Here is a 13,866-nt window from a genome sequence, read left to right on the forward strand (position 1 = left end):
TAGCTCCACAGCACTCAGCATCTGGGCTTCTGTTGCACATCACCAGATGGCTGTGCTTACACCCAAGCTCTGCATTTTACCTGACATCTCTATCCAGCAAGGGCTGACTCAGAGGCAATAAGAAATGATCCTCCTCCAGGGCAGACTCTCAGTTATGAAACCTGAGTCAGACTCTGGAGGGTTCCTACAGCAGATGGCCCACACCCAGGGCTTACCATTTCCTGAGATGGGAGGCAGCTTGATGTTTCTGGCTTGTGGAGCTGGGCTCACCCATGAGCAGGAATCCTTAACTGTCTTGAGTTTCTCTTTCTTCAGCTGTTCAAGTCGTTGCATCGTCGTCATGTGTTTCCTTAGGTGCAGGCTGACTGTTGAATTACCAGATGAGACTGTTGAGTCCACAACAGGAGCATTGTCATCCAGCGCTGTCAGATCTCCCAGACTTCCCCCACTGTGCATGTTCATTTCTACTCCACTGTCATTGTTGTTGGTGCTGCCAAGGGGTGACGGTTCACTGCTGCATGACGACTGGCCACCAGGACTGGACTGACACATCTTGGGGAAGCAAAAGAGATGAAGTTGGGCCGGTGGAAATATTGATGGAAAGAAACCAGGAGCCCCACATCCCCAGCAGGCTCCACATGCTGTGCCCTATCGCAGGCTCTCCCCTCTCTTGTTACCCTTCCCTGCTGCAGAATCTCAGCTCTAGCAGAGGGCAGGGGCACCTTCTCTGGGGTTGGAGGGAAGGGCAGAACCCCACAGGTAGAAAAACTATGGTAGATTCAACTGGAGGATGGAGAGAATCCAAATGCTGTTCCTCCAAAAGATTAAGGACAGATGCTTCTCGAAGAAAATCATCACGTTACCTGGTTGTGCAAGGTATATTGCAGCAAGTACCAGCTTATCTAACATAAGATCAAGGCCTAAGTATTTCAGACACAACGTATGTCTGTCTTTAAAACACCCTAACATATAATTAGGTTAGCTGACAAACTTCCCAGTCGGATAAAAACCTGGTTCACTGTTTGCAAACTCCCACTTGCAGATAAGTCAGATAAGCACCATAAATATTAATTTCATTTACATTAGGAATTGCATATCATATTGAATAGTTTATTTGCAGCAGACACTAAATGGTCTGAACTTGCTGCTACCAGACAGGACGCCTTGACTTCTCTGCTCCAGCAAAAAAAGGGAGTGCTGAAAAGGCAGTGTACTTTGCCCCAAGCCAAAGTGGGAGTGCAAGGTGATGCAGTGTTTTACTTTGCTCTGTAGCAGCCCCTATGGGCAGGGCTGACTGGCTCTGATGGCCTCACTGCCCTTAAATCTGGATGATGGAGATTGCAATCCCAGGATTTAATAGCAAGCTGTGATGCTATAAGTTGTCAAAGGGAATCCTCATGCACTGTGTCCTCCCCCTTTCTGCACTCAAGCAAATATCCCCTCCCCCTCCCCACTGCTCCCCATGCCTCTGCCTGCACCCTGTGGGGGTTAGCTGGAGACAGCTATTTTAACACAAAGGATTTCTTTGCTCACCTTAGTACCGACTGTCCTTAGGAAGGTAGAGTAAGGAAGGGTAAGTGGGAATAAAGAACAGGTTGTTAGGACAAAGACAGCAGAAACAGAAAGGACCATGTTAGTAAAAAGAGGAAGAGGGGAGTGCAGAATACAACACAAATTGCCAACTTTTCCCTTCCCCCCCCCCCCCCCCCCCCCCGTATCACATCTTCCCTGCCTACCCTTTCTGGGGGCCCAGATAAAAAACCCTAGGAGAGACTTCCCACCCATCTCCATCTGTCTGGGATGAGACCCAAAGACGGGTCAAAACAATGGGCCTCGGAGTGGTCTGAAGCAGTGAAACCTAACCCTAACCCTACCAGCATCCTGATCTTAACCAGGAAACAGGAGATGGACATGGGCCTGCCAGGTCAGATGTTGCCCGTTAGATGTGCACAAGTAAATACACAGCTCTGGATGGGAAGAGCGGACAGGGATATCTGACTCATGGCCCTGCTGCCGGAGAGACTGCTTGACTGCAACCCCAGGAGCACAGAGCCCTAGGAAAGCAACCTCACACCTTCAGAGAAACAGGGTGGGGAGCAGTGATTGTGTCCATGTTTTCATAGTTAAAAACCAGCAAAACACATGGAGAAGAGTATTGGAGAGAGGTCATTCTGTCCAGTGGTTCTCACACTCAGTCTTTGTAACCCAATATAGAGCCTCACCACAGTAAAACTGTTCCTTCAGTCATTTAGAGACACTTTGGATGTGAAAATCCACAGTTCCTTCCAAACTGAAACATGCTGCTCCTTAGTAATGTGTCCAGCAGCACCTCCCTTAACATTTTTGAGAAAAATCTTTGAAGCTTCAGGGCATGTTGTTTCATAGGAATAACAATCTTTTCACCTGGATTCAAATCAACAAAAGCTTTGGAGCTCAGAGTTCTTCCAGTGCTAGTGAGAAGTCTGGGGACTATGGGAACACCCTCCTTTGCAGGTTAATGTCTTTACTCCTGTATCCAGACCATACGCTGCCCCACTCTAAGCTGGTGCAGCAGACCAGAACTTCTGAGTATGAAAGTGAAGAAAAACATCAAAAGGTAAAAGTGACTTGGGTGCTGCAATGATCCATCTCCTCCACCAGCAGTGGTGGGCTGAGGTGGGCTCCCTGTATGGGGTGGAAGAGACTTGAATGTGTTTGGACCCATCACTATACATACCTCATTAGCACCATCAAGCACACAACTGCCTACTAAGGAAGGTGCTGTAATGGCCAGGAGGCTGATAAATGGCCTTTGTTTCTGCTGGTGGCTGTATCTGCATGGGGCTGTAAAGCGTGACCACAGTTGACTGCAAGCCTGTACTCTGTGGGCCACAGCATTGTTCCCATATTTATCCCTGGTTTCACTTCCCTGCCTCATCATCCCACTACAACTTTCTGTGGCAGCTGGGAGTCCTGTGCTCCTGTAGACTACAGTACTCCTGTACTTTGAGCAACCAGCTGACCTTGCTGGAACAGGGAGGTTGGACTAGACAATCACAAGAAGTCCCTGCCAACCCCAGAGATTCTGTGCTTCTCAGTATTGAATTGAAATTGCTTTAAGATCCCAACAAAAGTAAACCAGTTACTTTTATTCCCACTGGTTTCATCAGACAGCCCACAACAAAGTTGTGCCACGAAAACTGCTGTGCAGCAGCAGCCTGAAAAGAAAACCAGTGAAGGACACAAGGAGGAGGAGAAAAGGGACCGCTTAAGCCAGGACTTCTGCTTCAGCTGTTGCTCAGTTTAAATTGGTGAGGTAAATAAAGCTCTTTTGACCACAACACTCCGAGTTTTACCATCTTTAACCACACAGGGAGGCCAAGCTCAACACTGGGCATCACACGGCCCCCATGACTGCATGGGTGAGAATTTGTGATGCTAGGTAGGAAGGCACAAAATGTACTGAACTGTGCTCTGACTTGCAGCTTCATCTCTGGACATGAACTTTAGGGTGTTGGCAGGTGACGGGAAACTGCCCCTAGAGGTAAATGGCATGCAAATGCTTCATGCCCCCATTGCATTGGAGAAACTAGGGGCCATGTCATTTCTGCCAAGAGCAACTGCTCTTACCACAGAATTCTCCGTCTTTATCGTTTTGACTTGTAAGCAATCTTCTGAGCTCCTTGTGGTGCTGTTGGCCTCAGGGCTCTCCTCTGAAACCTTGCTGCTCTGCTTGGCGCTTGCCTCATTGTCCCCATTTTCCTTGAGTGGAGGTGGCCTTGGGTGAACATCATTGCGCTGCTTCTTCGTGACGTGGGCATCAGGCCCGTGCACGGTCTTGACGTGTTTCCTGAGGGAGCTAGGGTCTGTGTACCGCTTTGTGCAGCCAGGGATTTTACAGACATAGGGTTTCTGTCAATAGAAGCAAATCTTGGGTTATATTTAGAACAGGTCCAAATATTCCAGTGTATGGGCCAAGCAAATACAATGAGCATAGCAGCTGCCAGCAGCAAAATGTGGAGCATCTGTTCTGGAGGATTCTGTAAGACTGGGATCACTAAGATGTGATATATGGACTGCTGCTGACCCACACACACCTGGCCAGTCATTTTATGTTGGCTGAACACCTTGTTTTCAGTTTCTGGATTAAAAGACAGCTAAGAATTCATAAAATATTTTCCTAATATTACTTTCCCGTGTATGTGTTTGCTTGGGTGGCCACAGGAATGTTTCCTGATTATGGATGGGAGGGAGGTGATGTAGGGACTGAGCAGAACACATTCTCTCTGCTAAGGTGGGGTCTACACCGAGTAAATGTCTGAGATCTTCTGGCTGATGGAATTCCAGGGAAACCAAGCCAGACTGGATTCACCCTACCCAATTTATCATACCACTCCAGCACCTGTCACCTTGAAATCTGTTATTGTGCAAAACAAACCACAGGCATGCAATGTTTTTTTCAGACGACAGCACTCTAGTCCCAAATTCATGAATCATTGATTGCCACAGGAAAACAAGGCTGAAGCCACACTTCTGAAAACAGAAGTCAGCAAACAGATGCTTTTCTTCTTTCAACTTTTATTTTATTTTTTTATTATTGAGTTTCCAATTCCAAAGTGTATTAGTGCTGCAGTTGTTTGAGCTGATGCTGCTACTCTGGAAGCTCTGAACTCATGACAAGTTCCGCTTTCAGCCTCACAGCTACTCCAAGTACTTTTCTGCCAATACACTAGGATAGGTCCATGAAAAAAATCAGATGGATGTTGTTTGAAGGCTACCCAAAATGACCATTCCTATTCTCTTTTTTTATCTGTTTTGCAATTTCATCCAGAAGCTTCAGTGTAAAAATACAAAGGATTATATATTCTTTGGAGAAAGCCAGCATCATCACATGAAAAACATTGGAAGCCTGGTTTTTATTCAACAGCATGCTTCCTGACTGATCTTGGCACATCAGTTGAACAAACTAAATCCTCGTAACACTCCACTGATGTAAATATTTAAAAATTTTAAAGCTGAGTATACCAAAGCATAGAAGGTAAAATAGTTCGTTTATGAATCTCATGCAACCTTTTGGACAAGGCATTATAGAAATATTACTGGTGCTAGTAAAACCTATTCTAAAGAACAGAACCCCCACCACACCTGCTAAAAAAACTCTACATAAAACAGTTCAAGAATTTTTTATAAAGACCCTTTCAGCACAAAAGTTCTGATTTTTCAGACACTTGTAATTAGGGTAACACAATCACTGTTGCTTGGACAGCAGACCCTCCACCAACATTATTATCCTCTTCATCAGGCCATAGCTCCTGCAAGTGAACTGAGCACAACTGCTTTTTTTGTTGGCATGCCTTCATATATCCCCTGAGTTACCTAGGTTTTGACATCTAATGTAGTGTATGCCCTACTGAAGTTAACAATTTGGGTATCTCAGATGCCTTCCTACTCCTATACACATACAACATGACAGTTCTCAGGGTGGGAGAACTGGAGGCACCCAGCAGAACTGAATTTCTGCAATTTTATCCATGTTTAGCTTGAACTGGAAAAAATGTCACTGAGTCTTTGGCTTGCTGTGAATTTGTGCCACTCTTTTGTATATGCACTGGAGACCGGTCATGGGAGGAAAGCCTTTTTCCCAGTAGTAACTTTGAAGGTATCCCCTGAAGGGATTCAAATAGTCACTGAAAATTTAAAATGAAATAACACGTAGGACATCTCAGCAGTCAAACAAAAGCCAGTGTGGTAATATATTCCAAGCCTTGAACTGCAGCATGTTTGGACCATACACCTATATCCTATTAAAGATCGATGGAGACAAACACAGGGAACCTGGAACTTCCCCCTTAGAGGACTACTGAATGACTAATTCTGAAACTGTGGTGTATCCCATGTAAACACTGCAAGCTGAGGGAAATATTTAGTAGCTAGCTAGGAACCACAACAGAGTTACTGATGGGTAATGTGAAATATTCACAGCCCATGTGGTTTTGTGAGCCAAGGTCTCAGTGCAGTTTGCTAACCTACTTGTCATGGACACAGCTGATTGCAGGACCCTCACTCACCTGCTTCTGCTGCCCAATACAATGAGCTTTGCCTAGAGGGATGCCAACTGTTGCAAAGGATCATTTTGTACATTCCTCAAAAAAAGGGTGTGAAATATACATGGCCCAGAGAACCATTACATACAGCCTCTTACAGATCTCCCACAAGTCTTGAGGCATGCCTGTGTTGCATCAAGGAGGATCACTTGGGAAAATGAACCCATCAAAGAAACAGCATTTAATAATACAGCCGAAGCCAAAATTCTGCATGTAGGGACATGGGGACACCAGGTGGCCCAACAAGAAGAGAAACTCTGGCCTGCCCAGGAAGGATCCTGGAAAAGCTCTAGGGAGCCATGCTCAAGTGATCTATGGGCAAAACCCAGCTCATGTACTGCTTCAGTGTGCACAAACCGGGCAAAGTGAGTCTGTATCCAGCACTGAAAGTTGTAGTGGTAGGCTTGATCCATCTACATGAGAATCCTTAGGGATGGAAGAGAGATGTAAAATGGATTTAAGGGCAGGAAAAAACGCTGCAGTAAAGGGAAACTTCAGTGTCTTGATTGACTTACTCAGCTTATGAGAAAGAAGATGGAGAGTGACTTAATACTGTAGTGTTATGAGGTGGAAATGGCAACACTGGACATTGGATCCAGCACTGGAGGAAGGCAGAGAAAGCATCCAGGGCTGGAAAACAAGCAATTTCTAATACCTGAAGTGTGAGATTAAATCACAACTGCCTACCTTTCAAAGGAAGAAGCATTACAATGAGAGCAAACAATGTTTTAGTCGAACACCAGTTACTGGGATTGAAGGTTGCTGAGTGAATGGGTGGTTGCACAACTTGTTGGTCCCTCCTGGCCTCAAGGTTGGTGTATCCTTAAACCAGTCCTAAACTACCCAGTGCCAGTGTGGATATAGATTAATTTTAACCTGTGTCCTGCTGGTGAAGGACAATTCTGATGGTTAGGTTTGAATACAAACCAATTAAAGTAACACTGGGATCTGAGTCATTCATTGGGTACATCTCAGCATCACACAGCATGAAAGTGCATCCTAGACTTTGAGTCCTTATTCCGACTCTAACAGAATCTCTGAAACCTAAAAAGCTTTGGTTATCACCGATTCCTGTTATGCCAGATATAGAAATGCTCCCAACAAGCCCTTTGTAGACACAACATCACTTTGAAAAGCTGTCATCCATATCAATTGTGTTCCATTCTCCAATAGTCTATATTTAACTGCTGCAAATTAGGCTACACACTGAATTCTTCATGGCTGCAAACACTATTAGAACTTTGGAATATTGTTTTTAATTCCCCTGTCAGCTAATTAGTGGTAATATAAATTTCAGTTGTTGGCTGTGGTTGATTGCAACAGACCATCACACGCGTTACAATAAAGGCAATTTCCTCTGCTCCGCAACTACTAATAGTAAGTCTTAATTAGCCAAGGTTAACAAAGCATTGCATTGTGCTCTGTCACTGTACATCAAACGATGGAGGGAGTATTATTTCCAGAGTGTCAGGATCCAGGGTAGCAGTTATACTACTGCAAGTTTGCTCCACAGTAATATTAAACACCACATGCACAACTGTAGAATCCTATTTGCACTATTAAAAATTATAAATCTGGAAATGCATTTTTTAATTTCCAAAGCCAATTAAAAAGTTTGCATACTTTAACATCTGTTTATGATTTCAAACATGGCTTTCACAGATATAAAGCTAATGTGGTCTGGCTTTCCAGCAAAATAAATCCCATTAAAAAATAAGAAAAACCTCTCATTACAGTAGGTTTCTTTTCACATGAGTCCAGCATGTAAAGTGTATGTTTATTGTCAGCAAAATAAAAAAACCCAACCCTCCACTGAGCTGCAGTGAGTCCAGGCTTACCTCATTGGAATGTGTCCTGTTCTGGTGCTTGGCTCTGTCTGAGGCATTGGAAAAGGCTTTATTGCAGCCTTCATGTTCACAGACGTAAGGTTTTTCTCCAGTGTGGGACCTCAGGTGTGTCTTTAAGTTCTCCAGGCGGGAATAGGCTTTGGAGCAACCCTCAAACTAAAATAAAAAACATAAGAAGAGTGATTAATTAACCAGAAAAAAATTATTCTCCCCCTGCTTAAACTCTTCTCATCTGTTTCTCATTCTTTCTTTTTCCTTCCCTTTAAAGGACTTGTGTTTTAGGGAACAACATCCACTTTGTTGGGAAAACTCACTTCCCTAGGCTGGCTGAGAGTTTCAGCAGTGAGTCATATTTAAGGTGCTGCTCCTTGTTGGGTACCCACCTGACATTTCAACAAGAGACTCTTTTTTCCAGCAGGGTTTAACACCCCTCCATTCCTACAAGGGCTCTCTTAGCCCTTCCCGCCATCTGTCTGCAGCTAACACATTTAGAAGCAGAGGACCTCTGCCTCTCACCAGACAACTGACAGCTTCTTGACAGTGTGATCAGCCTTGCAAACTCACTAGCACCAGCACTAGAGATGCCAGACCATTCTGTAACACACAAGCAGAAATCTAGCAAGCTTTGAAGTTTCCAAATTACAACTTGGGACTGCCCTCAGAGGATACTGTGGTCAGGTGGTTCGACATTACCAGTTTAAAAAACAAGACTCTCAGTGTTGAAGACAGATGGATATTTGGATGACAGAACAGGCCAGGAAGCTTCCTACTGGAAGGAACCCAGCTGCCCACACAACGAGAAGGAGCAGCTTAGGAAACATGGTGAGGCTTTGGATGATGTAAGTCCTGACACCCTACACTTTGGCTGGGCTGGAGGCTTCTACCTGCACCTGCCCTGTCTGCGGTGGGGGGGGGGGGGGGTTCGCCTCAAACCGAGAAAGCCACCTTAAACACTTTTTGACCAAACAAGTGGGAACTTACAAATACTGGAAGAAGTTTAAAGAAGTGCAACACTCTCTTCTAGCTAAATGCTGCACTCACTGTTCAGCTGGGAGAATTGAAAAGTCCATGTTGCACTTCCTATGCAAGCACCTTAAAGCATACTCTAAACTTCAACAAGTAGTCTCTTCTGTTGTAATGTATGCAAGCCTCAAGGTATCGTATTTTAGTCAGATCACTCAAATGCTTCTGCAAGTTCAGTCCAGATGTGACAGGACTTCACATGGCTATGTTGGGTCTTGGTCAGTGAAGAAACTGGTATCAGAGAAGGATAGATCATGCAAAGCATCTGATTATCCTGTGGGCAGCTGTGCAGTTCTATGTGTCCAGAAATCTGGCCCTTTCGGGTAGAGGACAAAGACAGCTGCATGCAATAGCAACAGTACTTGTCTCTTTGTGCTCCATGGGCATAGGACTCATCTGCACTGCTAAGGGGCCAGGCAAACATGCAGCCCATGAAACCCATTAAGCATGGGGGCACAGGCTGATCCCGTATAACTTTGTTGTGCTGGAAAAGAAGTAGGGTTACTTCAGCTTCATTTTAAGGTCTGCAATAGGTATGATGGACTTAAAGCAATTTTTCCCCACTTTCTTGAGATATCTAGTTCTGTTCAATGACAGTAGGGGCATCCTGAAAGAGCTGATTTCTTCCATAGCTTCGTCAGGGTGGGATGGATCCAGTATCCTTTCCTCAGACAACTTTCATTAGCCCATTTGGACCACAGAATATGCCACAGCTTTGAGGTAGTACAGTATATCCTGTTCTCTTACCCTGTACAAAGAGTCCTTTACAACTCAAATTGCTTACAGTTATTGAAATACATAATTCCACTTGCTGGAAAACAAAGAGAACTCAGCATGAGGCCACTTATGTGTCCATTCTGGTTTTGCTAGATACTGACACAAAAATGCACAGTTATTAAGAACAAAAGTACAGAGGCCACATTTTCAAATAAGATCCTCTCAGCAAAGCACCCTGCGCATGTTCAAAGCAGTCGTTCCCACTCTTACGTGTGGATTTGATTATATCAGTGGGAGTTCTGGCTGTCATCTGTTGAAATAATCCTTGACAAAATCCCAGGCTGCAATTTGGCTCATCTGTAGTTTTATGTACACCACAAACTTCTTGTCTGAAATAAAAGGCACTTTGAAAAAAATCACTGACAGACTTGGACAAAGAATGCTGTGCCACAGAAGGGCACTGTCTGCAGAGCTGCCATGTATCCCGGGCAATTGGAAACCAGTGGTGCTCCAGTTCAGAGAGAGCTGCTGCAACATACTGCATTTGAAGGACTGCAGTTCTCCAGGAGGCACAGGATGACTTGAGATTCAAACACACACAGCCTTTCTATTGCTCCAGTTTGTCACAACTAAGGCTTGAAAGAAGCAGGACTGTGCAGCAGACTGAACTTTTTCCTGCTCCATTACAGCACTGAAGAAGATTCAGTCCCTGTCGCTTTTTGTCTTCTGAGTCTTTCTACCAGCAATGGCAGGGCTAGACTTTGTCTCACTGCTTTCTTTGTAGCACATCGATGATCAATATCCCTTGATACTTTTAAGCAACACTGTCAACAAAGGACATAGCCCTCTGCCCCAGGGAACTTATATTCTGAATTTGATGAACACAGGGCTGGAAGATTGATAAAGGAACCATGCAGCAAGCAAATCATACACATCCTAATATTTGTAAGCAGGAGCTGGAGCAGAGCCAGGGAGGGAGCAGGGCTGGAAGTGACTAATGGAGAAGAGGAAGAAGATATGGGAGGAGGGGTCAAACAGCTGCTGAGCAGAGGGACTCATTCCTGAGACTCTGGGGAGAGGAACAGTGTAATGCTGACGGTGGAGGAGGTATGAAAAACCGGCAGGAGAAGAAGACAGGGAGCAGAGGATGAAGGCAGGGATCAAAAGACAGGGATGGACCTTCAGGAGGAAAAAGGGCTGAAGCATATGTGAAAAGAGATGGCGAACACCTCTTCTACCAATTGATCACAGCCACTAAACTCCACAGCTTGCTTCTCTTTTGTGCATCATCAGGCATCCTTGGCTGCTCCATGTCAGAAAAGAGGGCAGTGGCAGACTCCATGTGTGAGGGCAAATAAGGGCTTTAATATCTTTAGGTCGAGGTGGAGGTGAGCCCTGCTCTCTCACAGGGCTGAGAGACAAAACAGCACTCCATGCTCCTTCTCAGGCAGTGTTTAACACCAGGTACAGTACTTCTTGCATGCAGAAAGTCTGGGGACTGAGATCCTCGTGGGGCTTAAGCACTCAGTGGTTGACCTCATCTCTGGATTAAGAAAGCAGAGGCAGGAGATGTTGGCCAGCATCCCAGGCTGGATACAAGCTTGTATGCACACTCATGCATGTGAGTGAGGGAAACTTGCAGTCCCAGCAGCAGCACTGGGTGATGCCGAGTTAGACATGACTAGGGTTAAGTGGTTCCCCACAGTGTGCTGGTACTGGATTTCCTTCTTTGATGTAAACAATTAAATTGGCTACTTTTCCACCTTAAGTGACTTGTCTTGAGTCACTCTGGATCTCTCAGGTGAACTAATTTTTCCCAGCTAACACCTTGACCACTTGCCCCTTCCCTAGGGTGTAACCTGCAAGTAGCTATAACCCAGATACGGACTGGTGCACTGATCCTAAACAGAGCACCAGCAGGTACCTTGGAAGAGCCCTGCTTGCAGTCATGCCTGTGTCTGCACACACATTTTTGTGACCACCAGAGTCCAAGGTCCACTTGCCAAGCTGAGATGCACCATATCCCTGCCAGCTCACCGTGCACTTGTGTGGCTTCTCTCCAGTGTGCCTTCGCATGTGTACCACCAACATGTACTGAGCCTTGAAGGGCTTCTGCTCCCGTGTGCAGTCCTGCCAGCGGCAGACAAACTCCTTCTTCTCGCCATGGATGTGATCGTTGTTGATGTGCTGGTAAGACAGAAGGGAGAAGTAGGTCACTCCTAGAAGAGCTGATGCCAGCAAAACGCGGTACAAGGAAAGCCTCCACTGTACTTGTGGTCCAGCACTGCACCTGGGTCCCAGGTGCACAGATAACACAAGGGACACAGGAGTCAGCTCTGTGGTCTAGTGTGTCCTGCAGGAGAAGGTGCACAGCATCCAGTTCACCTGTCACTAGGTCCAAAGCATCTATGAACAGGAAATTTGCAAAAGCAATGGCACCCATAATATCAGGGAATGAGAAGCACTGTTGGTGTCTCTGGAGCTTCCTGATACCGCTGCTGGGGAGGATGACCAAGTCATTTTTGTGTCTGCTGAATCTTCCTGTGCCATATTTATGCAGCTGGGACCCTTTCCTGGGGTGCTGCTGCAGGATGGGGGAGAGGAGGAGAAAAGCTTCAGTTAGAATCAATGATCTTAAAATCTTTTCCAACCTAAATGACTATGATTCTAAGCCTGCTTGTGCACCAGCCCAGACTCCAGCCCTAAGACATCCACCTGCTGTCCAGAGCTGGCGGCTAGCAGGAAATGACAGCATCTGTGAGCTATGAGCCAGGGAAAGCTCGGCAGCCTCAATTACTGCTAGTTACTTGGGTCCCTGAAATCCTGCACTGGAGTGTTGAAGAGCCAGTCCCAGAACAGTGCCTTCCTCCATCCTGGGGGGAAGATGAGAGTCACTTTTTCCCAGCCCAGGGCAGATGAAGCCCTGCTGAAACCAAATAGAGCTGGAGATGAGACCATCAGCAGCGGTGTTCCTGCGGCAGCCCTGTCTCTCTGAATGGGGTCTTGCTGCCAAAAATAATGCCTGTCCTTGCTCCTGTGTTTTCAGCAGACATTCTCTGACAGGAAATCCTAAAATAAACCACTTTGGGTTTGGGGTTTGTTTTTTTTTTATTTTGTGCTGAGATTTTTTTCCAGCCCCCGCCTTCATCTCTGGGGCCAAGGCCAGGCACACATGTTGTGGCTTGGGATGAGACTTTCTTGGGGTGGTGAGGCAGCATGAGGACACAAAACCACATTAAAAGAGAATCACTGACCTTCATGGTCCCAGCCAAATCCAGCCCCAGTATTCTGTGTGCTGTGGCCCAATCCTGGGGGCAGGGACCTGCTGCTTGGGGCACCAGGTCTACCCAGAGGCAAGAGAAGGTGCATGATGGTCAGCTGGGCCATCAAGCACCACAGTTAAAAACTAAGAGTTAAAGTTGCATCTTGGGAGAGTCAGGGGAGGCTGGGTTTGGAGCTCAGCTGCCTATAGTTCTGGTTTTACAACACATTAGTGTGTGATGTTAGCCTCAAATGGTGGAAATCTGGTGAACTCCCCAGGAAACCATGGGCACACTAACACTAAACCACATCCAGGCCAGACTAGGAAATAATTCTCTTGGCTCTGTTTGTGTGAAAGTCAGTCTGACTTATAACCAAGACTACGCAGGACAATGCTAGGAGCTGGGGAGTACAGAGGTTCACTGCTTGGTCCTGTTTGGGCCAGAGGAAGACACATTTATGGGAGGGGGACTGCCGCCTCCTGACCAATTAACTCACTGGGCAACATCTACTTCCCATCACACAGTGGAGGAGCAGTTACACAACTTAACCACTCTTCAGCTATGGCTCCATAGACCCCATCAAATCCCTACCTGCGTGGAGGGCTTTGCTTAGGTTTCTCTCAAGTTAAGTGTGACCTTTGAGGCTGGGAGAAGCTATGCTGCTTGCAAAAATATATCTTCACTCCTGCTGTTCCCCATTGAAACTCAGTTTACTTACAAGCGTGTTGCCCACTCTTTATGGAGAATGCACCCTGCACATCCATGCATTTTGCTCTGCAGACAAACTAGTTTTTCCATGCATGGTGGGATGCCACCTTCTCAGAAGTTGGCCCATGACATCTGTATTTCATTTTCATGTATATTTTGGGCATCCCAAATCCACAACCCCATGTTGCTAGTAACCATAGTACAGAAGCCTCTGTTTTTATAACC

The 13,866-nt window shown here is 45.8% G+C and overlaps 1 protein-coding gene across 3 annotated transcripts in view; it reads right to left on the bottom strand.

The window, feature by feature from the left end:
• Window positions 1-13,866, bottom strand: part of GLI2 (GLI family zinc finger 2) — a 197,389-nt gene that overhangs the window by 6,077 nt on the left and 177,446 nt on the right. For all 3 annotated transcript variants that reach the window (XM_005153809.4, XM_031053149.2, XM_031053150.2), the window contains 4 exons: window positions 11,708-11,857; window positions 7,922-8,086; window positions 3,610-3,891; window positions 216-552 (listed from right to left, as the gene is read on the bottom strand). In XM_005153809.4, the coding sequence (XP_005153866.2) occupies window positions 216-552; window positions 3,610-3,891; window positions 7,922-8,086; window positions 11,708-11,857 (934 nt within the window). The remainder of the gene's footprint in view (window positions 1-215; window positions 553-3,609; window positions 3,892-7,921; window positions 8,087-11,707; window positions 11,858-13,866) is intronic.

The sequence above is a fragment of the Melopsittacus undulatus genome, chromosome 4 (assembly GCF_012275295.1).
Source record: "Melopsittacus undulatus isolate bMelUnd1 chromosome 4, bMelUnd1.mat.Z, whole genome shotgun sequence".
NCBI classification, from domain to species: Eukaryota; Metazoa; Chordata; class Aves; order Psittaciformes; family Psittaculidae; genus Melopsittacus; species Melopsittacus undulatus.